This window comes from Oryza sativa, chromosome 8 (genome assembly GCF_034140825.1).
Source record: "Oryza sativa Japonica Group chromosome 8, ASM3414082v1".
Classification (NCBI taxonomy): domain Eukaryota; kingdom Viridiplantae; phylum Streptophyta; class Magnoliopsida; order Poales; family Poaceae; genus Oryza; species Oryza sativa.
This window is the reverse complement of record NC_089042.1, coordinates 3,676,263-3,702,205: the sequence shown is the minus strand read 5'-3', so window position 1 is coordinate 3,702,205 and position 25,943 is coordinate 3,676,263. Positions and strand designations below refer to the sequence as shown.

Here is a 25,943-nt window from a genome sequence, read left to right as displayed (position 1 = left end):
TCATGCACCCACGTCTCCACCACCACACAACTGGTGCTTCCCCTAAAACAAATTTTTTCCATCCACCATTTTATCTCAATCAATTATAATCGTTCTCTATTTAATTCCTCTACATATTGCATCTCCTAACCATCATAACATTTTTCAATTATTTTTAAATATTATTAATACCTCGTGCCTGCTGTAGAGATAAGGATGGAGGGCGTACTTCTAAAACGGAGAAACGGCCACACGGCGAGCTCGTGGACTGTGCACCGCATAGGATTCCTCTCGCTAGAGGACAATCCCCGTCCGTACTTTAACCCAAATACTCCAAAAGAAACCAAATCAAACTTGGAAAACAAAAAAAATAAAAACAAAATCCACGAGAAAAAGGAGACAGAGCCCTGACAATGACTCTCATTTCCTTAATTAAATTATTATAATACTACTAACTCCGTCCCATAATAGGTGCAATGAGCTTTCGCGCTCAACTTTGAACGTTCATCTTATTTAAATTTTTTTTATAATTAGCATTTTTGTTGTTATGAGATGATAAAGCATGAATAGTACTTTACTCGTGACTTATGTTTTTAACTTTTTTTAAAAAAATTTTAAATAAGACGAACTGTCAAAGTTAGATGCGAAAAACTATGGCTGTATTTATTTTGGGACGGAGTAAGTACTATCAAGTGCTTTCCCTTTCCTTTCCCCTGCAGCTCGTTGCAGTGCAGGCGAGAAGGAAGAGAGCTAGCCAGTCGGGGTGGGAGATCTCGCGGCGAGACGTGATTAAATGAGGATTTCTAGCGCGCGCGCGGGAGAGAGACGAGATTATCGGGAGATGATGGTGGTCCTGTATGGGGAAACCGACGGCATGGGATGGCAAGGGCATTGGTTGTTCCCAGGTCACCACCCCGGACGGACAGCAGGTGTCAGTGCTAACGTGAGCACCAGTACGCGCGCGCGCACTCTCACTCACTTTCTCACTTTTATTTACCACTGTTTTATTACTCCCACCGTCACATAATATATAAGATTTTGATTTTTTCTTATAACGTTTGATCACTTGTCTTATTTATTTTTTTAAAATTATTATTTATTTTATTTGTGACTTACTTTATTATCCACATTACTTTAAGCACAACTTTTCGTTTTTTATATTTGCAAAAAAAAATTTAATAAGACAAGTGATCAAACGTTGCAAGCAAAAATTCAAAAATCTCTTATATTGTGGGACGGAGAGAGTACTAATCACCCCCAGTCCTAAAAAAGAAATACTCCCTCCGTACTCGTAAAGAAATTTATTTAGGATAATCTTTAAGTCAAACCTTGAGAATATAAATCATAAATAACTCTCAAATTGTTGAGTTTTAAAATGTAAGAATATATGGATAGATTTGTCTTGAAAAATACTTTCATAAAAGTATACATATATTACTTTTCAACAAATATTTCTATAGAAAAAAAAGTCAAAGTTGTGTCTTAGAGGCCGTGTCCCTGTCCAAAACGATTTCCTTTACGAGTACAGAGGAGTATCTACTATTACATCCGTTTCAAAATATAACAATTTAGTACTGAATATGATATATCCTAGTACAATGATAACTAATCTGGACAGTGGTATGTCCAAATTCGTTGTACTGGATGTGACCTACCTAATCTAAGGTTGTTATATTTTAGAGAAAATATAAAACTGGATGAAACACATCCTAATCCTATGAAACTACTCCCTCCATCCCAAAATGTTTGACGCTGTTGACTTTTTAAAAAATGTTTGACCGTTCATCTTATTCAAAAAATTTAAGTAATTATTAATTCTTTTCCTATCATTTGATTTATTGTTAAATATACTTTTACGTATACATATAGTTTTACACATTTCACAAAAATTTTTGAATAAGACGAATGGTCAAACATGTTTAAAAAAGTCAACGGCGTGAACATTTAGGAAAGGAGGGAGTAGATAGTATGTCCAGATTTATTGGCCGATGTATCCAATCCAACCCTCAACTGCTATATTTTCAACTGCTATATTTTGAGACAGAGAGAGTACTAAATTTTATCTAACTATACTGTAAGTACGTCTAGATTTCATATAAATTCCATCTAATTAAATTAAATGCTTGCTATCATTGTTTGCAAGGGTTCCTTTAAAAAAAGTTAGTATGTATAGGAGCACTCCTTTATTTTTAGCTTATGCCATTTATCTTAAAACATGTTGATTTTTATCGTCTTACCGATCCTTTGATCGGTGAATCTGAGAGGTTATATAGCATCCGCCAATACTGTATGTTCCTATTAATGAGAGTTACATCGATAGTTTTCTTTATATTGATTAATTTAAATCCAAATTGTTAGGGATAAAGTTATTTTGGGATAGCAGGAGTGATATTTATTTTTATCCTTTTTCCTCTCTTGTATGATGAAAAGAGACACGCGTGAAATATTTACACACATTTTTATGTTTGACTTATACTCCCTCCGTCTCATTTTAAGTGCAATTGTAAGTTTCCACTCCCAACTTTGATCTTTCATCTTATTTAAATTTTTTTATAATTAGTATTTTTATTACTATGAGATGATAAAATATGAATAGTACTTTATACGTAACTTATGTTTTTATTTTTTTATTTTTTTTTCAAATAAGACGATGGTCAAAGTTTTGCACGAAAAATTATGGCTGCACTTAAAATAGGACTGAGGGAGTATTTAATAATTTTGCAATATAAAATGTTTACATCCCTAGTCTATCGTAGTAGGCGCCGTGGCCAAACTCGTATTTTTATATGTAAATAAGGCATTTTCATGCCTTATAAAAACACCCACTATTATTTTACTTTCCTATGTATACAAAATTAATAATACACTACTACCTCCGTTTCATATTATAAGACGCTTTAATTTTTTTTCTAGTAAAACTTTTTTAAGTTTATCCGAGTTTATAAAAAAAACATAGCAACATTTTTAATACAAAACAAAAATATTATCAAAATATATTAAATTTTAGTTTTAATAAAACTAATTTGGTGTTGTAGATATTGTTAGTTTTTCTTAAACTTGGTTAAATTTAAAAGCGCTTGACTAGGAAAAGAAAAATGTCAAAACGACTTATAATATGAAGAAATGGAGTAGTTCCTATATATGTAGACTTCTATTGACAATAAACATAAGAATATACTCCCCCGTTCCTAAATATAAGGGATTTTGGTTAGATGTGACGTATCCTAGTACAACGGATCTGGACAGACCTTATGTCCAGATTCATTATATTATGATGTGTCTTATATTAGGGACGGAGGAAGTAATTTCTCACAAATAAATCATGTTGGTAATGTCTACATCAGTAATTTTTCATTTTTGATATGTTCAAATGGACATCTATTTGAGAACAGAGGAAAAACGTCGGATAATAGGTGGGAACAATCTAGAGCTAGAATCTCAAATGAGTCTGCTTTTTTTCTTCCCTCAAAACTAGAAAACAAAATAAGGTAGCATGCATCATCACTCTTTGGGAATGTGCCTTGGGTCCCAACTCTTTCAACTCATCAGCATCGAAAGGAATGGCTTTGTGCCAAATTGGCCAAGAGTCACGATCAGACCCAATACTACAACATGTACACGGCACTGTCAGGACCATGGGAAATTAATTAATTTAGATCGATGGAAATTATGATCACTAGCAAGCTCTGAAAACGATTTTGTGATAGTTACTCTTGTCGATCTAGGACAGGATGTGCAGCTGAAAATGACCATATTGTCCTTATTTATACTACGTACGGTCACATGATGATGACCAAAACATATCAATCGGTCCATTGATTTTATTTATTTGTGGCCAGAAATTAATTCTACAAAAATGGCATGGCATCCTCGGATTAATTAATATGTGAAAAAACATTAACTTTGCTGTGTTCGGCAATGGAGGTTCCCAACTCTCCTCCCTCGCGTTCCGTGTGCACGCTTTTCAAACTGCTAAACGGTGCGTTTTTTAAAAAAGTTTATATATGAAAATTGTTTAAAAAATCATATTGATCATTTTTTTAAAAAAGCTAATACTTAATTAATCACGCGCTAATGGATCGGTCTGTTTTCCGTGTGTGAGAGATGGGTTCCAACACATAGAACCAAACACACAATTCATTTCATAAAAAAGTTTGGATCAATTTGATATGCCTGATTATATATGTTTAATACATATTATATTATCTTAAACCAGGTTTATCTCTAGGATAGACACGTGGAATGTATAGACAAGCATGTTAGACCAGTAAAAAAAAACCAAAAATCAACTAAAAAACATATTGTTCCTCAGATAGTCTAAGTAGGATGATATATTTATCTGTCAAATCAATCTTATAAACTGTTTCTATATAAGTTTGATCAAGTCCAAATTTGTGGATGAGAACAGTATTCTAAAGCTGTGGTTCTGCTGTCGTAATTAATTTCTTGCTTCCACGACAGGGCAACTTTCAGAAATTCTTTATTCTGGATATATAAGTACTTTTGAACTCAACTAGCTGCTGTGTTAGCATCATAAAAGCTAGTCATATATACCTATATATATTCTTAAGGGATATGCTCACCTGCTTTCATGACCTGCTGATATCGGCTTTTTTTCTATTTATTAGGGAAAACCAATTTTTTAGTGTCATATATAATTTTAAACCATCAACTCATCCATCTTCTAAGAAAACAATTAAAACATTGATATTTTGCCTCAAAATATTTGTCTTGGGGAACAGTGGTAGACTAAAATTCCATTTTGCCCAAAGCTGCTAGTCGATTGATTAACACGTGCATCTAAAACTAAGGCCATATTTAGTTCACGAAATAAAAAAATTTGGGTGTCAAATCGGATGTTTGACCGAATGTAAGAAGGGGTTTTCACATGAATGAAAAACTAATTTCATAACCCGCATAGAAGCCGCGAGACGAATCTTTTGAGCCTAATTAAGCCGTCATTAGCACATGTGGTTTAATATAGCACTTATGGCAAATCATGGTCTAATTAGGCTCAAAAGATTCGTCTCACGATTTCCATACAAACTGTGCAATTAGTTTTTGTTTTTATCTATATTTAGTGCTCCAAGCATTCCCATGCACGTGTCCAAAAATTCGATGTGACATTTTTTGGGAAAAAAATAGGAATTAAACCAGGCCTAAGCTGCGTTCTTTGCATGGCTCTGGAAGAAGATTGGCAGCGCACACGAAACGAGAAAACCTAATAGCACATAATTAATTAAGTATTAATTATTATAAATTTAAAAAATAGATTCATTTGTTTTTTAAAAAATAAATTCTATATAGAAATTTGTTGTAAAGTATGTACTATTTATCAGTTTGAAAAATGTGCTAATGGAAAACGAGGAAACTTAAGTTTGCAGTTGAGGAAAAGAATTGTGCCTAAGAAAAATATAAGTATTTTAGAAATCGCAGGGAAGCCATCAATAATGGTCACTCTCCAGAGAGGACGGTAGCGGGATGGGAATTAATAGCAAGGGCTGGAGAACATTTGTTCCTTTTTCAAAAGGAGACGCGCAAACACAACACACGTGTAAACGCCTACGTGTCTCGTAAACACACATCCAGGTAGATGAAGACCGATGATAAATCAGTGAATTGAAACAAAGTCACTTATTGGCTATCGATGTTATTAAAGCAAACTACATTTAAAATAGAAACTTGGAAGCTATCGTTGAATCTAAAAATAGATTTATGAGTTAGGTTTGTCCACGTCACCAAAATTACTTTGGGTAAAATTTTTACTTACGACTAAACCTAGGAGCAAATTAAATTTGTACTCTTGGTGACGTGAACAAATATCAAACGTTTATTTTTTATCTAATGGTAGTTTTCAAGTTCCGAATATATATATGGTTTACATTACATATTTTCCCAATATTATGCACACCAAAATTTAAACCCTATGAAGAAAGACCGTGCGCCCATAACACTTTTGGAGCCATCGAATAAGCGAAACGACATATTTGCAAATGAAAAGTAATTTGTGAATAAAATTTTTATATACATGTTCTTAGCGATCTAAAAGCAAAGGCTGAAAAATAAATTTCGTTGAAAAAACTTCAAAATCAGCTTTAAATTTAAAGTTGAAAATTTAAACTTTGACTAATAAGTATAAGCATAAGCGAAAAGATGAGGCTTTTTTATCTCCCCCTCCACACGCAGGTCATTTCCTATCAGAGGGCTTATTTAGGAAGAATTTCTTCTTCATTTTTTGAGCAATGAATTAGTTCTTGTTTGACCCATTGAAAAGGGCATGCAGTGATGAAAGGAAGCTGAAGCTATCATCTATCCTGCTTGACACAGAATATGTATCGCCACAACCGTTCTGCATATAAATCTATTGGATACAACATATCCATCAAGGCGACATATTATGCCACATCATATCCCAAATTCCCAATGCATCAATCTTCCATAAACCTAACGGCTGGCGACAGGTAAGACACGTATGTAAAGATGAAACTAACAGTCAGTAACTCGACACCACTTGTCTAGATTGTATATAGTAATATTATGTTTGTGAAGACCTTTACATATACTCCAACCATAATACTTATCTCACGTATCATCAAAGTGGTACAGATGCTTGACAATCTAATTAATCTCGTTTTGTCGTCGATACGATCCTAGCTAAAGTGTAACTTTGATGGATAAGTTTTGTTGCGGTACACATAAAAGGAGTAAATTATTGCAATATCATTTCTATTGTGTCAAGCGTATTTTCATGTACACGTACATATCAATATATCACTATCGGAGAAGTTATGTGGTTGTTCTCTAGCTAGTTTCCTACTCCCTCCGTTCCATAATACAAGACACAACTATTTTTTTAGATGTTTCATAATATAAGGCATATATGCATGTGTACAATTAATTAGGACATCTTCTCCATTAAATTATTATTATTTTAAATCCTCCACCCTCAATATCTCTAATTCTATTGGATGCATGCATTATATTTATTAGGATGATACAAACTAGTATATGATAATAATTGTTTCTTGGTCTTTGGGTTAGGGTGATTGTGTCTTATATTTTAAAACGGAGGGAGTAACATGTACTCCATACATGTTGCCTATGGACCACAAAGTACGACCGTACAAGCATAAATGCCTTCAAATAAAATAAACAATACTTGTGAGGAAAATTCTGAGTGAAATTCTCCAACGGTTGCTTTAGTCAGGGGTCATCATTATTTCACCATCCAAACCCTTGTGAAAGAGTAGGCAGCCAACAAATATATCAGGTAAACCAAACTGAAGACCATAGACTCTCTCTGTTTGTCTATGTAAGAAAAAAAAAGACTATATGTGTCCATGTGTCAAAAGGAGCACCTGCCAGGAAAATGCAAGCTACTGCATGCTTGTTGGCACCATGATAATAGAGTTAATGGATGGTATATATGCACACGTAGGGTGTTTAGATAAGGAAAATGCTATACGTACTAACTTTTTCTTACTAAGTTCTTACTAACACTGATGTGTCATGCTATGAGTGCATCTAGATTTTTTGTAACTTCCATCTACTTAAATCAAACAGTTGAGATGATTGTTAGTAAAAGTTTAGTAAGAAAAATTTAGTACGTGTAGCATTGCTTTTTAGATAAATGGTGCAAAGTTTTGGTGTGTCACATCAGATATTATATAGGGTATCGTATGGGGTGTTCGTACACTAATAAAAAAACTAATTACAAAATCCGTCAGTAAACCGTGAGATGAATTTATTAAGCCTAATTAACCCATCATTAGCAAATATTTACTGTAGCACCATATTGTCAAATCATAGAATAATTAGGCTTAAAAGATTCGTCTCGCAAATTAGTCACAATATGCGTGATTAGTTATTTTTTTACCTATATTTAATACTTTATGTAAGTATTCAAACGTTCGATGTGACAGTATGTAAAATTTTGAGGTGGGATCTAAACAGGCCCATAGTGACATAGTTTAGGTTTCTAGCTACCATTAATTTCCTCATCTGCGTGTATAAAAAAAGAACTGCTTTTTCTAGAGATCCAAAAACTTGAGACGTGGACATAGAAAAAAGGAATAATTTTAGGTATTAGTAATAATGAAAATAGAGCTTGGCAACGAGAATGGAACAAATGTGCTAAATTAATTTTAAAATCAATTTCCAAAATTCTAGAAATAAGTCGTACTCCTAGCTTTCTGGAAAAAGTAGTGCCATGCACTCAAGCCGTACCTCACAATCTTAAGGACATAAACAACACGGGAATATGGCGAGTGGCCTTGCCGCTTGACAATGTCAAATTGAAGAAGGCATGCATGACTTGTAGATCAAAGATGGTGGCTTCGAGTGAGAGAAGGTGGTTTGGGAGGAGATGTTTGACTTGCACTCCCTCGTTGCATACATTAACCACTCGTCATTATAGTTGTTATTATCGTTGGAGAGGGATAGCTCGCCATTGAGCTTGTCGGCCATAGCCGCCCCAATCTGGCCAGATCCAGAGCTAGGGACAGGCCTAAAAGAGATCATGGGTTTTTAACTAAATACCCATATTTTTAGACTATAGTTGTCCATGTGAGCATAAAACTCTAGTTGTTCGGTTGGTTAGCTGGCGAATCACACCTATTCAACGATTGTTGGGTTTGATCTCCATGGCTACAATTGGTTTGTGCTGATTATCCGCCTCTTATATATATGTCACCCCCTTTCCATATTTTTTTAATAAATTAAATACATGTTATAGTGCAGATTTTGAATGCTCACTATCTAAATCCTATGAGCTCTTCCGTCCGGAGTAGGAGGACAACGATAGAGGATATTGATGGTGGAGGAGCTCGTCAGCCCAAGCCGTATTTGATCCGTACCGCCATAGAGGGGAGAGATGGTAGTGTTGGCATAATTAGGAAGAGGTCAGGGCGGGTTGCATGATTTTGGGTGGCCAGCTTCTCATCTCACAATAATAGAGATGGTTCTAGAAGTGGGGATATCAAATGGGAAGAAGAAGAGAAAGTTAGAGATAGGTGGGCTATTGATTCGTTTGTAAATTATCTTCTGTTTTGGAGTGCTTCACTGCAAAATTTTCAATATGAAGAAATTTTATAGACTGAAAGTAAAAGAGAGAAGGGCTGATATAGGCCGTGTTTAGTTCGTGTGCCAACAATTTTTTAAGTATACGGACACACATTTGAAGTATTAAACGTAGATTAATAACAAAACAAATTACAGATTCCGCCTGTAAACTGCAAGATGAATTTATTAAGCCTAATTAATCCATCATTAGCAAATATTTACTATATCATCACATTATCAAATCATGGCCAGGGTTTCCCAAACCACCGGGGCCGGGGTTACCGCGCAGTAACCGCGGTAACCGTGAAAAACCATATGAAACCATGCCCAATTTATCAAAAATTCAAATTATTTTTTAAATTTATTTGAATTTAAGGAGGTTACTGTGTTATTTCTATTACTGTACCCCCGCGGTAAGTTACCGGCGGTAATGTAAACCCTGATCATGGCGTAATTAGGCTCAAAAGATTCGTCTCGCAATTTACATGTAAACTGTGCAATTGGTTTTTTACATTTAATGCTTTATGCATGTGTCTAAATATTTGATATAACAGAATATTTGGGAACTAAACACTGCAAATTTTTGTTGGAATTTTTGTTAGACCTTAAGGAAACAAGCATTGTGAGATACGTATCTCACTCATGTGTGCAGCCTCATCCCATGTGACAAAGCCTTTTCTTGTGAGGTCATTTCTCAGGGTGACTTCTATTACTCATGCCCTAATACAACTAACAATGCATTATCAATGTATCACCGCGTGTATGCTGACTCATCTTGATATTTTCTGAATCATTTATTTATAACAACACTTACTATTATACAATAGTTAGGGGATATATTTGTGGTTTCTAAGCCTCCTTTAAAATACAATGCTTTTTCTTGTTCCTAATTAAATCAATTTATCCGAAAAGTCCTAAAAGAATTCTACAAGTACAGAAGTACTGATTTCAAGGGAGAAATAAATGTGAACTTCTTTGGATCAATGAGTACCCTCCATGTGCAATCCTGAAGAATGGTGAAAACCACTCGTTGGTAGGCTATGACTTATCATAAACAGTGAAGCTAAACCTAGGGTGCACATGTTGCTGCTGTTGGCTCTGGCTGTGTCTTGTATGACAGCATCTCTTTTTCTACCTTTAACTTTTTTACTTTGCCAGTACGGCACAGTGCCACACTGGTGAATAGGACAATAGCTAAACTATAATTATAATATTAATGCATTGCAATATTAATTTCAAAGGAAACCTGAATGATTTCTATCCTTAGGAATTTATTTTTTTTTCTATTAGTTCCTTTGGAAAAATTAATACGATTGAGAAAGTCCTAAATATTTGCTCCTACGACTTCAACTCCAAAGGAAAACAACATGAGTTTCTACATCATGTTTTTTCTTTCTTTGTTTTAAAGTGTAAAGTTCTATGTAGGAATATAAAGTGTATGACGATGTTCTATTCTTACGTTTTTCTCGTTCTGGCATTTTCAAAATTATATGTTCTCAATGAGCCCTTATATTGCAAACCAACTTTATATGCAAATACTTTATTAACCCCTCTTACTAGCAGAAATTAGTATTTTGTGGTATACAAACAAATGCTTTACACTATATCAAGGGGCAATATTTTTCTGAGTAAATAGAAAAACAAAATGTGACTTGTGATGCAGGCTGCGTTTAGTTCATATAAAAATTGAAAGTTTGGTTGAAATTAAAATGATGTGACGAAAAAGTTGGAAGTTTACATGTGTAGTAAAGTTTTGATGTGATGGAAAAGTTGAAGTTTGAAGAAAAAAATTGCATCTAAACACGGCCGCAGTCAGGATCAGACAGGAGTAGTTTATTTCTTCACTTGTTGGGCTTTTCCTCAATTAATTTGTACTAGCTGTACTGTGTAATACTAGTAGTAAACTGTATATCTATACTCACAGTCCAATAGAATGATGGATATGAGGTTTGGCTGGTACGCAGTACTACCGCGCACATGCATGCGCCTGCATCTTGCAGAATTGGAAGTACGTACCTGTACCTGGCCTTGGCTTTTCTAAATGTTTCCTTCTTTTCCTTATAGGAAATGATGCACGTGGAATAACCTTCCAATAAAATAGCCCTCGAACTGTTTGGATCCAAGGGTTATTTGTCACTTTTCCAATCAAACTACCACTCAACTCTCTCTCAAGGTCTGTTTTGGAATATATAAAAACATGACCCCTGCATATGTTTTATCTTTATGATCTTAAAATGTTTTAGTAAAAAATATTCTTAAAATAAACCCTCTAGTATTTTATTAAATAAACCACTTAGTCTTGCTTTGTTGTCATAACTTTATGTTTGTAATTCTAAGTTCATTTGGAGGATGGCAATTTTTAAATTACTTCAATATAATTTTCTCACTCCATTTTCATATATGAATTTCATCTTCTTGGCAATACTATACATTCCTCTACTTCTACTTGTGAGGTGAGGGGTTACCAGACATGTTGCCTCGTCCATTGTTCATTAGTTTGAATAACCTACTAGTATTTCGCCATCTTTTGACTAAAAGGCTTCTTTGATTTGAAGAAAAAACATAGAAATTTTGGAGGATTTCAATCCTATAGGAAATATTCCTAGGAATGCTTTCGAATCAAAGGATTGAATCATATCCAATCCTTTGAAATTCCTATGGGATGGACAATCCTATAGAGATTTTGACGAAAACTTAGCAAGAGTCAGAGCTCCTGAAAAATTTTCTTTGAGGCTATCTCTCTCATCCAATTCTTCATGTGTTTTTCATACGGTCCAAACAAACGATCATTCCTGTGTTTTTCATATTCCTTTGTTTTCATTCCCGCGATTCAAATGGGCCCTAAAAGGCTACCATACAACTCATACCCAAACTAAAATAAACAAATTGCTCTGTATTTATTATATTACCACTACTTTTCTCTTTGCCATTAATAAATTCCATCATGGCTAAGTAAAAACCAACACCCAAGCTTATACAAAATGGAAACATGTGCTTGCTTCTCATATCAAAAGGTTAGGGGGTGTTTAGATTCAGAGGTGTAAAGTTTTGGTGTCACATTGGATATTATATAGGGTGTCGTATGGGGTGTTCAGGCACTAATAAAAAAAATAATTACAGAATCCGTCAGTAAACCGCGAGATGAATTTATTAAGCCTAATTAATCTGTCATTAGCAAATGTTTACTGTAGCACATATTGTCAAATCATGGAGCAAATAGGCTTAAGAGATTCGTCTCGCAAATTAGTAGCAATCTGTGCAATTAGTTATTTTTAGCATATATTTAATACTTCATATAAGTGTTTAAATATTTGATGTGACAGGGGTGAAAAATTTTAGGGTGAGATGTATACAGAGCCTAGTGAGCCTAGCATTTCTTTCCCAGTGTCATGCCAAATTGGGTGGGCACACACATACACAACTAGAAGTACTGTTCTTTCAAGTTTTCATATCTCTCTCTTCCTCTCTTTTTGATTAGACTCGTCGGTAGACAACTCACTCCAGTGCCTGTCTTTGCCCCCACAAGGTAACCCTCTTTCTACTTTCACTCATCCGTTGTCCATCTATCATAGGACCAAAACTGGTGAACACTTGGGTACTCTCCCTTCGTTCCCAAATACTAGTACTAGACGCATTTCTAACATTGAAAATTGGTGCATAAATGTAGCTTTTGTTCAAGCAAAGTCTGGCATTTTCATCATTAAAAAAAACATAAATTTCATCCAAACTTACTCCAACTACCCTTCCACTCCTCCAAACACAACTCATTTAATATGGGGCATAATACTCCCTCCGGGTTGATAATACTTGTCGTTTTGGACATAGACACGGTCTAAAAAAATAACTTTGACCATTATTTTTTATTATAATATGTATAAAAGTGTTACAAATATATAACTTTATTAAAGTATTTTTTAAGACTAATCTATACATGTAGTCACCATATTTAAAATATAAATATTTTAAAAATGATTCGCAATCAAAGATTCTAAAGTTAGACTTCACCCTTGTAAAAAACGACAAGTATTATTAGCTCGGAGATAGTAGTGTTTTCTCCTCAACTGGTGAAAAAAAATTCTAGAAGTACATACACTATACATGTTCTTTTTTACTCTTCGTTTAAGACAACACAGTCTCAAATTCATTGTTTCATTATTACTTTTTCTTATTATATATTTTAAAAATATAACCATATGAAAGTAATTTTGTGACAAATCTAATAATATCACTTTTACATATTAAATCCTAATATTTTTTACTCTATGATTATTCAAGAGTTTTAAGGTGGCAGTATATAAGCTCATTTTCTTATATAGCATACATGGCTGGCCCTCTAATTGATAATAGAGTCAATTATGCTGATTCGCTTAATTTGTCCTCTCTACATGTGCAAAATTTGCATCGGATTCCAAGTACATAGGTGACTATTCATTACAAAGTCCGGTTTCAAAAATAATCATAAGGACAACCACAATGTATGAAAAAGATGACTTTAAGGCAATGATTGTACTTTGTAAAGTGAGCCATATACATTGTGGAAAGTAGCATTAGCTTAGGGTGCACCTTATGCTTAAGTTCTACCACAAGCAAAAAGAAAATATTTTTTCTCTCTCATTCACTTCATGAACAAGAGATGAAACAATTATTTTTCCATTCTATGTGGGCCCTCTTGTGGCTAAATTCTAACCATAGCATTGTGGTTATGGCTATAACAATGGCTCACTATTCATAGGGCCCACCTTAAGGTTACACTACACCACAAACATTAAGGATGCCCTAACAAAGCAGCCAATAACTACATTATTTTTGGTAGCCTCGTTCATTTTCTTCGCGGCTTGTCAGTTGTAGTAAAGCGACGAGAACTTACATGTGAACTACTCCCTCCGTCCTTAAATATAAGTATTTTTAGCTATAAATCTGAACAACCGTGTGTCCAGATTCATAAGTAAAAGTTGTTATATTTTGAGACGGAGGTAGTACTTAACTGTCTTGGCTTCACATGATTTTAAGTAGAAAATTTATAGAGCAACGTTTCAACTCTAGTAAAATAGAACAAAGTGTATATATATATATATATATATATATATATATATATATATATATATATATATATATATATATATATATATATATATATATATATATATATATATATATATATATATATATATATATATATATATATAGGACCCTCATATGGGGCACCATGGTGCCCGGGCACCATGGTATGAAATACACAAATTCGCCCAAATTTTTTAAAATTTTCAAATTGTGAGTATATACCTAGTTATAAGTATTCGATTCATACCTATACCTAGCAACAAAACAACTCAAATTTAACTTTATTTCACAATCCATTATTACATACCTAACTAATTATATGTTTGGATGCTATATACCTAGAATCAAAATCTAACAAAAGCAAGTTTGAATTCAGTTCAAACTTGCTTTGAACTAGTTAGTAAAGTAGTTAACGTTAATACCTAAATATTTGAAAAAGTTTCATACTCATTTGAATTGGGTATATAGTAAATTTCAATCATGGTGCCCGGGCACCATGGAGCACCAAACAAATTTACTATATATATATATATATATATATATATATATCCTCATACTTCTATGAAAATTACTGATATCCTGCTGACAAATAATTAAGTCCAGACAAGTACTGCAACCCTGTAAAATAAAACCTCACAAGATCTATCTCTGTTGGTACCCATAGCAGGGTCCCCATATCTACCCTCTCAAGCTTTCTCTCTCTAGGGAAGAGATAGAGATAGAGAGATTATTGGGTTGGAGGACGTCGACATCGACAAGAGGAGAGAGAGAGAGGGAAAAGCTGAAACCCTAAAACTTTTCTTAATTAATTAAGAGTAAAACTTGCTCTAAACAAAATACTAGTGCTACTACAAGAATCACTCTCTCTCTCTACATCGTTGTAATCACTTGCAAGCCCTGTTCACTTTGATGCTATTTTCAACCATACTATTTTTTTTATAAAGTTGTCAAAAAAATGTCTAAGTTTAATTTATTGCCAAATTTAGTCATTACATAAGAAATACTGCTAAAATTTTAGCAATATTACCATCTTACTAAATTTTTGATATTATCAAAACTTGGTAAGATTTATTTTTGCTACAATCTGAACATCCCCGTAATCACATTGCAATCAGATTCAAAACACATAAATAAATGACGCAAGGGATCCGAGCTACTAGTACTCCAGAAAGTACTCCTAGCTCCCAACCAACCGGCTGCATGCGTCCTGGTCCCCGAGATATCGCGATAATATCGTGAGATGAGATGTTGGTGAAGAGAAAATGAGGAGTAGTAGATGAGACGCCATCGCTGTCTGGATCTCTCTCTTTCTCTCTCTCTCTCTCTCTCTCTTTGTGTGATTCTCTCTCTAGCATGGGCAGCAAAGATAGGTTAATAATTTACTATCAGGAATTTGTTGTTGTGGCTGAAAAGGACGGGTGAATGGTGATGGACGCATCTCTCTCTTCCTTATGGTTATGGACTCCTACCTCACCACCATTAACTATGTAAAGTCTACTATTAAGGAGTTGTCATTAATTTTGACCATGGAAAAAAATCTTTCTATGGACCCCTTTGTTGGTGGGGATCTTGTTTATTTACTTTCAATAGATGTTAAACTTTTTCACTATAATATTCCTGTGATACTCGTGTTAATTTATCGTGGGCTGGACATAACGACTTATCTTGATAGGCAAAAAGCCACTGAGAAATTGCTACGCAATTCACACTATAGAATCGTTGTGTGTTTTGACTACGGATTATGTTTACCAGTTTTAGGTTATGGATTTGTCTTTACCAACTGCGGTGATGTCATGGCAACACTATCACTAACCGAGTTTCTTGTTTTCGTCCATAAGCTTTATTTGAAATTTTGCAAATTCTTTTATCCCACTTGTTATCGTCAGCTAAGAAAAGGAAAGGAAAGAGAGAAATGAACACTGAATCCATATGAGTACTGGACTGCTTGCTTTGGGAATCACAAGCATGAAAAGGGTAGAAATGTATAAGAACTCAAAGATGCAACGTGTTGGGGGTACCAAGCCGAGCACAGTTGGTTTTTGGGAGAGCGACCTATCCTCATCGGAAAAGCCAGCCAAACAGAGCTTTCGACTTGCAAGAATACAAGGAAAGGGATAGCTACATGCACCCAAAATTGTTATCCCCTCAACCTTGAGTCCCAAAACCACGGCGACTAGCGGTATGTTTTATCATATCAGCGTCCCGAGAAACACGAACAGTTCACATCGTATTAATTAGATAGCTTGTCAATTTATATTCTTCGTGAGTCCTATGATTATCCTCTCTTAACTCCGAGCTTGTTTTTTTAAGGAAAATAAAACCGCATGTATTAAAATATGCAAAGAAAATGATACATCCTTCTTTTTAAAGGTTACTCCATGATCTAAATTATTTACAGTTAGAAGGTGTAAAAGAATAATTGAGGCTAGTGTCGGTTGCACATTTGCCACATATATTCGGTTGAGTTAAAAGCTACCAGTTGGGCATTTCCATCAGTTCTTGATGAGGAGGGGAGGTTCCTATCAAAAAATGTTATGCTATTCCATGCTTGTTGAAAATCAGTCTTTCTTTTCTGTCCCCAAGTGTGGCCTTTTTCCTTGCCTTCCCTTTAACTTCAAGCATCTTCTTTCCTTTGTCCTCCTCCTCTGCAGGCAACCATATATGCACATAGCACATACATGGTCATATCCAGCCTTTTCTAGTTATTCCAAGAGACCAAGCTATCCAAGGATATCTGAATCTCATGATTCTGATCTCATGCCCCTTTCTCACTCACTCACTCTGCCTTCCTTTTTTTTTTGGTTCAGAAAAAAAAAGAGGGACAGAATGGAAAATATGTTCTTACTATGAGGCCCGAAGCCCATAGTTTACTTTGAGCCCACTCAACCAGTATACTGAACATTTCGATATAATCTGATTATTGCACAATCCAAGAGCCAAATGGACAGAACAGAAAATGCAGATGAGGAATTTATTCCCTTGGAGGAATTAGCAACAATGTAATTTGAGTATTATATGCTGTATATAACATAGAAAGATATCCAGATTGGGCTGCTCATTTCCAAGTTACATGGTCCTAGACTTGTAGTGCATATTCAGCTCAACAGGCTACATGCCAAAAATAATCCCAAGATGCCTATGAAGTGACATCAGTATTGGCACTCTTACCATCTTTGTCATCTTTGGTTGATGCTGCTGCTCTGTCCTGCTCTTTCTTCTGCGCCCTAATAAGTGCCCGTCTTGCCTGGGGGCGCATCTCGCGCACCTGACGCGGTGGCATCGCAAAAGGTTCAAGAGGGCGATCATGGAAGGGATGCTCACTTCCAGAAAATATCCTCAGTTTGCGATCCCTATCCTGGAGGGTTGTAACAATAGATGATTAACAGGCAGTAGAAGTATCATTAAAGCCCCTTCAACAATTTTAAGGGGAAAATAATAGAAAGCATAGATTATTGACCAAATATTTGCTTTATACCAGGAGAAAATGGTTTGGACTCTCAAACAAAACAGAGTTGTAACAAGGAAATGTCGTCACAAATCAGTGCACAAATTCATATATGATATCAGTCACTTGTAACAACACAAAAGAACTGATGGTTAAAGTAAATTTTATGATAGGACACTGAATTTGTTCTATGTTATACAAAATGCAAGCTCGAAAATTAATCTCCAAGTCTTGAGATAGAAGGGTTTGCTAATATACTAGAATCCCATGGCTTAATGAATAATAAGAAAGTAGCATTGCTGCTTGTGCATCAATGCATGACGAAACTGCCTAGTCTATAATACTATAATTGAACAGATAATATCATATAGCTAACACATATGTAGAAGCATTGGCATGAAGATGCACACAGTAATCATTACAATATTACATTACATTTTGGGCAGACAAAGAGTATATAGAAAACTCAGGAGCTAAATCTAACAAGTCATCAACCAAACTTAGACAATGAATTAATGTCTAATCCTGACTCGTGAAAACAAATGGTACTTACATCACGCAATCTATTGCGGGGAAGCATGCGCATCACAGCTTTGCGAATCACCTCGGTTGGGTCCTTTTCCATCTGGTCCTTGAGTCTTCTTTCCTTCAAATGGCCAATATACCTTTCGAGGGAAAAACGAACAGGATAGGCAATTGTTAGTAAAACCAAATGAGGTATTCAACATTTCAAGTACTATTTGCTAGAAACATACAGACCCTGTGTGCCAGTAGTAAATCTTATCAGTCATTTTCCTTCCCGTGACACTGATATCTTTCGCGTTAAGTACGACACACATGTCCCCGTTTTCCACATGTGGTGCATAAGTTGGCTTGTCCTTCCCTTGAAGCACAACAGCAATTTGGGATGCCAACCGTCCAAGCACCTATCAACATAAACAGCAAAGTAGCTTACTGCATAACCATTCCTGCATTCCACATAAATACATCTTCCGTAAATTGAAGCAAAATCAGAAGGATTGCTAACCTGACCCTTTGCATCAAATACACGCCATCTCAACCCATCTAAATTGATCCTTCTCAATCCTGCAAGTGCTTTCTGCAAAGTTCAGACAGAGACGACTGTCAGTGCCAGTACTGGTAGTAGGTAAATTGTTCAGAAACTGCACCCATGTAAGTCCAAAGCTAAAGAGACCAAAACTACAGGTAGATATGGGATGGTTATTTAGGTAACTATAGTTTACTACAAAATCAAGAATTCTGCAAGAACTGGTAGATATCTACATATAACTAACAAAAGGTGGTTCTTTCACGGAGGTGACAGTGAGTACCTATCAAAATCCCAACTTGCAATCAACGAAAAGAAAGCACGTCAAATCAACCAATCTGATCAAGCCGCCACCACCACTCACCTTGAGGTTCCCGGTGAACGCCGGCGGCGCGGCAGCCATGCCAAATCCGACGTGGCGGAGTTGTTCGTCGTCGTCGGAGTCGGAGGCGGCGACGACAGTGCGCGCACCTCTTGTTCCCGGAGGACAACGCAACCAAATCGAGCGAGCGCGCAGAGGATGAATACGACTCAGGATCTTACCATCTCGTCGTCGCTTGCTGACTACGGTGGCGGCGGCGGCGGCGGCGGCGCAGGGTTCAGTTCATCCAGCGTCTCGGTCTCTCCAAACTCCAAAGTGGAAAGAAAAAGATGGGCTTTGAGCCCATTTGCTTTCCATGCCAAGTGCACTTTGAGCCCATTTGCTTTGCATGCTATGATAGTTTTCTTTTCTAATGAAGATAATGATAATGATGAAGTTAGTGCGCGTAAAAAAACAAGCATATTAACACATGATTAATTAAGTTTTAATTATTAAAGATTTTAAAATTAATTTATTTGATATTTTAAAGCAACTTCTGTATAGAAAGTTGTTTTTGCACGAAATAAACCGTTTAACAATTTAAAAAACGTACTAATCGAAAACAAGATAAAATTCGTACCTTCATAAAAAAAAATTGAACACCACTTTATGTGTACTTTGAGCCCATTTACATTTACCTGGAATGTCTAGACCAGGTGCAAGGCTGACGAACCTGATTGATCTTGCTGCAAACATTTCTCTGAGTCTTTCATATTCCACCAGGTAATCACAGATTCACAGTCAGTACAGACATACCAACCAGCAAAAGGGAAGGAACAGAACAGAATTCAGGAACAAATTAGAAGGTTACATTGAACTCAACAAGAGGAGATACATATATATATATATCATTGTACGGTGGCTCTGATTGATGTCCTACACTATAATAGCCTTCTCTGGAGAAGTGCAAGAAGATGATGCAAACAGTAAACACAAGAGAGAATTGGTTCACATTAACAACAGGCACAAAATTCAGGTACAATCTGGTGGAACAGGTTGTGCATTTGGTTCTCACAAGCTGCCCTAGTGGCAGCCATGTCTGATGTCTGTCACTGCAGTCTAGGTTACTCGCACTTGATGGAGCGGTAAATGTGCCGCACAAACAGCAGCGATGCGCGGAAACCAACGGTGCCCAGCATGAGGAAGAAGCCATAGCAGACGCAGGTCATGTAGCCGAAGAAGAAGGATGTCTGCATGAAGCCTGACATGTCTGATCGGGCATGGTAGTAGTAGATGCAGTAGAAGAAAATGAATATACCAGTGGAACCTCCACAAAGGACCGATCTGCACGCACATAATCACAGATTTTATTCCACCAGAAAGATCAAGTGCAAAGAGCAACATGGACACAGGTTGAAAATGTAAGAGCAAAGAAATTAAACTATGGATATGATGCTTCCATCATGGTTTTTATTCCACCAGAAAGATCAAGTGCAAAGAGCAACATGGACACAGGTTGAAAATGTAAGAGTAGAGCAAAGAGATTAAACTATGAATATGATGCTTCCAACATGGTTGCCTAACACATGGCTGCCGAACACATGGCTTTTTTTACTTCAAACATCTCTAAGATGTCATATTTTCACTATATCCTTGATCCCTCTAGTCTTAATAGATCCTGATTCAGCATCTTAATTTAGTGCCAACCTATTCCCATATTCCAGTTGATACAGCACAGTAGACACCAAAAAGAGAGCACCATTTGGAAATGTCATTGAAGATTTCATGAAAGCTCTGGTGCTTTACAAACTTCTAGTGTTCTATTTTTTGGTGCATGCTCGCGTGTTTATAAGTTTCTGTTTTCTTATGCATAGCTAAAGCATTCTATACATACGACTCTCAGATAAACTCTGAAGTTAGCAATCTATCAAGTGATTTCTTTTTTGCACAATTCCCCGAGCTTTCCATTTTTAGTTTTTATTTGTCTAGTTGAGCAAAAATGGTAGAGCAGTAAATATGAACAATAAGAGAAAAAAAATCAATATGCAAGGATTTAACAAATCAAGAAGAATTGATCTTCTGAACACTGACCTCCACCACCACTCATGATCCTCGACAGCAAGTTGGAAGTATGTAAGTGCCACAGTGACAAACGCGGTGACGATGATGAGGATAATGAACACAATGAAAAGGATGCTGTAGATGGTGTATATCTTATGCCCCCAGATGCTGGCAAATATGTAGTACAGCTCGATGTAAATAGCACTGAAAGGGAGGAACCCTGCCATTGCCATCTGAGGAATGGTGCTTCGGTACCAGGGTAGCTGAGGAATTTCCCTAGGGTATTTCGTTGAGCGGCAGGGAGCTTGGAATTCTGTGTTACTATTTTTCCCAGCAATACCACCCAACACAAGGAGAGGAGAGGTTACAAGGGCCCAGATGAGAATAATGACAATGATAGTACCAAAAGGCAAAGCTGCTGTAGCACTGTACGCTATCGCAACAGTGTTTAGGAAGCAGAATGTCAAGAAGAGAGGTCCACAGAATAAGCAGCCAGTCAATATCAGATTCCTGACCTGAAACATTGATAGAATGTGTTAACACACAGCAGCAAAAAAATATAATAGACTTTAGTACCTTGATAGCTGCACCATTGAAGCAGTCCTTACCCAGTTTGTTCCCTCCAGTTGCAGATAGAAGGAGGTGGCTGTGTATCCCGCAATACCAGATGTAAGAGCATAGATGACAACAAGGGCAGTGAAAAGTGCTCCTCTGTTGTATGGATAGAATACACCAACGATGGCAAGGAGGAAGATGAAAATTGCACTACCAAATGAGAAGCATTTGTCACTTGTTAGGATTGGGTGAAGAAAGTTTGAATCTGAGCATAAATCAAACTGAAGATGTTCTTACAGGGCAAGCAGCTGAGTTCCAGACCCAACAATTGCTGCAAAAAGAGATTTTTGCTGAGGAAAACGGAAGACATCACCATGTATATACTTCCATCCAGTTTCTTCTTGGTCTTCGAGGGACTCATCTTCATGGGAATATCTTTAATGAAATGGAAAATTAAATATCCTTCAGTTAAGACATAATCCAACTGATGAGAATAGAATACATTGGTTAAGGTCTTACTTGATGAAATCATTCTTGAGGACACGCATCAGGATTGTAGCCAAGAAACCAGTCAGGAGTAGTACTGTTACGCATGAATTGATTATGGAAAACCAATGGATCTCCAGATGTTGTGGCATAGATGAAGACTTGGAGTACTTCTCCATTCTTTTCTCAAAAGGAATATCTGTCTTTTTCCATGTCACTGAATAGGAGAACTCTACTTGCACTTCTTTGTCCTCTGTGATGTCAACAGCCACATTTGGGTCTGTCTGAACATTGATTTCTATGACACGATCACCGTTGTACATTATGTCAAAGTGGATGTGCTTGAAGAGCAGGTACTTTGCATTGCCCTGCTCCTTATCCTTGTCCAATTTACCAAGGAATCCCCATAATGGCAAGTCATCGTAGTACATCTGGAAGTAGTAATCCTTTGCAACTGCATCTCGAAGCTTTGCAACTTCCACCTTCGACAATGATTTCTGGCAAAGAACCTTGGAGTTCCTGTCTTCCTTGAAATTCAACTCATATGGTGCATCAACCAATCGATCACCATTTAGAACCTCCCCAAGGGCTTCCCTTTTGTCCTTTGGATGATCTATTACAAGCGAACAGTTAAAAACAGAAAAACTATCAAAAAAATAATAGAAGGGATAGCTATATGAAGCAAATAGTCCCTCCATTGAACATTATTGGGTGTATATTTTCCAGAGACTTGCGGATGTTTGTTGAGCGCATGTGATTCCTCAAGAACCTTTGTGTGTTCTTTTCTTTTAATACCCATCTACTACATGCTTGACATTGATTTACAGATGCACACAGGAAGTTGGAAGCAAAACATTATACATGCAGCTCAAGTACTGAAACTTTCGATACGGTTACTTTGGTATAATGATTGGGATTACTTGGTATATGTTCCTACAGAGAACATGCCCAAGAATTTTCCATAGAGGACGGTAGCAACTAGCAATCTAGAAAAATGGTGTTTATAAGATTACAAACCTGGTGCACAAAAGGGTAGGTCATAGTACCGATACGTCTCACTGCAGTACACAGTAGGCAACTCGATTAATAATGAGCTAAATAGATAGGCAGAGAAATCATAGCAGGCAGCTAACATAAAATACATCACAGGTCATCTCTTGTAAATTTCGTTGTTGAGACATTGAATTGCCAATAACCTGTGAGCACAATATAGAGCACCTTTCTACACGATTGAACTACCGTACAATGGATATGAAATCATATAGGGCCCTATAACAACTGCTAGTGGAGTATACTAACTAGTATAGCAAAACCCAAGTCCTAGGAGTGAAAGAAGGTTTGCACAACTGCTGATTAGTAACAACTTCCTCTGTCCCAAAATATAACAACATAGTACCGGTTTTCACACAACCTAGTACTATGAATCTAGACGGAAGGCAGTCTTCATGACGGAGGGAGTAAATGATACCAATGCATAAAACTGATTTCTACTCATACAAACAGTAGCTGTCAAACCTATCATCAGAGCAACATAATTTAAACAGTAATCTCAGCCTAGCCCACATAAATCTCTAGGCAGGCAAACATGGTAAAACAATGAAAAGCCCACACTTCCACAAACAAAAAAGAAAAGAAAGAAACTACCGAATGCGGTTACATTGCGCCCGAGAAGCCGAGAATCATGTCATCATTACCTTGGATTGTGGAAAGGGCCGACCTTGTTGGCGTAGAGCGGGACATAATCTCCATCCTTGTATCTATGATCGGAGCCATCTGCTCTTGCTCCCAAAACACACGCCAACACCACCACTGCCACCCCAAGAACCGCTGCTCCCATCCTCACCCTCACCATCTCCACTGGCAGGAGCAGACCTAACCCCCAGAAAAAAAAATTGGGCAAAAGAACTGCTAATTTAGTATTAAGGTTCCAGATCTAGAAGAGAAGATAAGGATGCGCGTCGTGGGTGTGCTCACCGGAGGCGGAAGCAGCGGGACGACGGGCTGCTCCCCTCGCGGGCGCCGCTGCTCGCCGTCGCAGGTGAGTGGGGATCGATCGCCGACGAGCGCGAGCGCAAGGATGAGTTTTTTTTTTTTTTTACCAAGACCCAACCTTTCTTTTCTGGCGGTGGCGGCGCCGGAATGGCGAGAAGAGAAGATTTTCCGAACAGATGATGAGATGAAAACGGCCGCCTCGTCTGCTGCGGCGCGTCTTCGCCGGCGGCGAGGGTGGGGGAAATGGGCGGTGATCTTGGGGCGAGTTCGTGGAGACTTTGTGGAGGAAAATGTTTGGTCAGGGTGGTCAAGCAGTTAGTTCGTGAACAAGATTAAAAAAGAGTTATATATGTTTAGTTTTTCTTTTCGAACGTCTAAATGGGGAAAAGATAATCCGTAAAAGACAAACCCTGGGTTTCCGTGTCCAATGGTTAATCATCCGTCTTATTTAAAAAAATATGAAAAAATTAAAAATACAAGCCACGTATAAAGTATTAATCATGTTTTATCATCTAACAATAATGGAAATACTAATTATAAAAAAATATCATATAAAACGGACGGTCAAACGTTGGACACGGAAATCCAGGGTATGTCTTTTTTTGGGATGGAGGGAGTACTTTCTCTGTTCCTAAATATTCGACGCTGTTGATGTTTTTAAACATGTTTGACCGTTCGTCTTATTCAAAACTTTTGTAAAATATATAAAATTATATGTATACATCAAAGTATATTTAACAATGAATCACATAATAGGAAAAGAATTAATAATTACTTAAATTTTTAAGAATTAATAATTATTTTTTTAATAAGACGAACGGTTAAATATGTTTTAAAAAAGTCAACAACGTTAAATATTTATGGGTGGAAGGAGTATATTAAATTGATTCTACTCCTATCACGTTTGGAAAGGGGGATTTTTTTTCTCTTCTAATAATCACTTTTTTATAACAAACATTTTCTACGGGTCCTTTTAAGAATTATTTTCTCCATCCTATAAAAAGTAAACTTGTATCTTGTAATGTGTTTTTTTATATAGAATGGAGGAAGTAACTAAGTGTTACTCCCTCCGGTTTCATTTTAATTGACGCTTTGGATAATGACACGTTCTACAAGATATACATTTGACCTTATTTTTCTATTATAATATATACAATAAATAAATACATGTTTACTTTTATTATAGTGTTTTGAAAGACAAATCTATATATGTTTTTCTAGTTTCTTTAAACTAAATATTTTTAAAATTATTGATGGTCAAAGTTTAACGTCAATATTGTCCAAAACGTCAATTAATATAGGGCCAGAGGGAGTATCAAATAAAAAAGAAATCTAAAAAAAATACAAAAGATGCCCCTCCCCCCAAGAAAAACTGCTACTGGATGGTGCAAATGATGCCAAAACCTGAATTTGACAGGAGTAGCAAGCCTGAAAAGAACGTCTTAAAATACTACCGGAGATCGATGAATTTCTTAATACAATAAGTTCGTAGAGTAAACTTGTGCGCATATTACGTGCTCTTTTGTCTGGAAGTGTATGGCACGTTCTTCTCTCTCTAAGCAAGCCATGACAGATCTCAACTGACATTCTCTTGAATAATTTGTAACGTGGAAAGACAGTAATAATTAAGTATATATACATCCTCTAATTACTCACAATGTCTTTAATGCGGGAAACATGAGTAGACTTAACATAAGAAAGAGTAGTGCTATTCATCCGACCGAACAGTAGGACTCATACAACAGTCGAACCAACTAATCACGGAATTCATAAGCATTTATGTGGGCCGAGTCAAAACGAGTCAAAAACTGGGCTTATGTGCAGGTGCAGTCATATGCAGGTCGGACATGTGAAGTCGTATGTACAGTCATTCCGTCTCGTTCTCTCTTAGGCTACCATCTGATGGACTAATCATCCAAAAAAAAGCCAAATTTTCAATTTTCAATTTTAAATTT

General features: G+C 36.3%; 2 protein-coding genes across 2 annotated transcripts; both read right to left on the bottom strand.

Moving 5' to 3' along the window:
* Nucleotides 1–17,047: 17,047 nt before the first annotated feature.
* On the bottom strand, nucleotides 17,048–19,211 carry LOC107276303 (uncharacterized). Its single transcript, XM_015793537.3, has 5 exons — nucleotides 18,958–19,211; nucleotides 18,573–18,644; nucleotides 18,305–18,471; nucleotides 18,099–18,210; nucleotides 17,048–17,455 (listed from the first exon to the last, which is right to left on the bottom strand). The coding sequence occupies exons 1-5, from the start codon at nucleotides 18,994–18,996 to the stop codon at nucleotides 17,237–17,239; spliced, it is 609 nt and encodes a 202-aa protein (XP_015649023.1). The 5' UTR covers nucleotides 18,997–19,211; the 3' UTR covers nucleotides 17,048–17,236.
* Nucleotides 19,212–19,741: 530 nt separating this feature from the next.
* LOC9272473 (transmembrane 9 superfamily member 2) lies at nucleotides 19,742–24,305 on the bottom strand. The gene is made up of 8 exons (XM_015795244.3): nucleotides 23,971–24,305; nucleotides 23,691–23,868; nucleotides 23,014–23,054; nucleotides 22,030–22,609; nucleotides 21,808–21,945; nucleotides 21,564–21,720; nucleotides 20,986–21,470; nucleotides 19,742–20,238 (listed from the first exon to the last, which is right to left on the bottom strand). Exons 2-8 carry the CDS (start codon nucleotides 23,846–23,848, stop codon nucleotides 20,019–20,021), a joined length of 1,779 nt encoding a protein of 592 aa, XP_015650730.1. The 5' UTR covers nucleotides 23,849–23,868; nucleotides 23,971–24,305; the 3' UTR covers nucleotides 19,742–20,018.
* Nucleotides 24,306–25,943: the final 1,638 nt, after the last annotated feature.

Bases quoted from the DNA above. Each gene is read 5' to 3' on its own strand.
- LOC107276303 (XM_015793537.3), bottom strand. From the start codon at position 18,996: ATGGCTGCCGCGCCGCCGGCGTTCACCGGGAACCTCAAG. The intron at 18,211-18,304 runs GTCTGTATGTTT...TTCCCTCGAAAG, and splicing joins ATTTACTACTGGCACACAGG to GTATATTGGCCATTTGAAGG. The intron at 17,456-18,098 runs GTAAGTACCATT...ACAACCCTCCAG, and splicing joins CCCGCAATAGATTGCGTGAT to GATAGGGATCGCAAACTGAG.
- LOC9272473 (XM_015795244.3), bottom strand. From the start codon at position 23,848: ATGGTGAGGGTGAGGATGGGAGCAGCGGTTCTTGGGGTGGCAGTGGTG. The intron at 22,610-23,013 runs GTTTGTAATCTT...CGCTTGTAATAG, and splicing joins CCTACCCTTTTGTGCACCAG to ATCATCCAAAGGACAAAAGG. The intron at 20,239-20,985 runs GTCAGTGTTCAG...ATGTGCGTGCAG, and splicing joins GATCATGAGTGGTGGTGGAG to ATCGGTCCTTTGTGGAGGTT.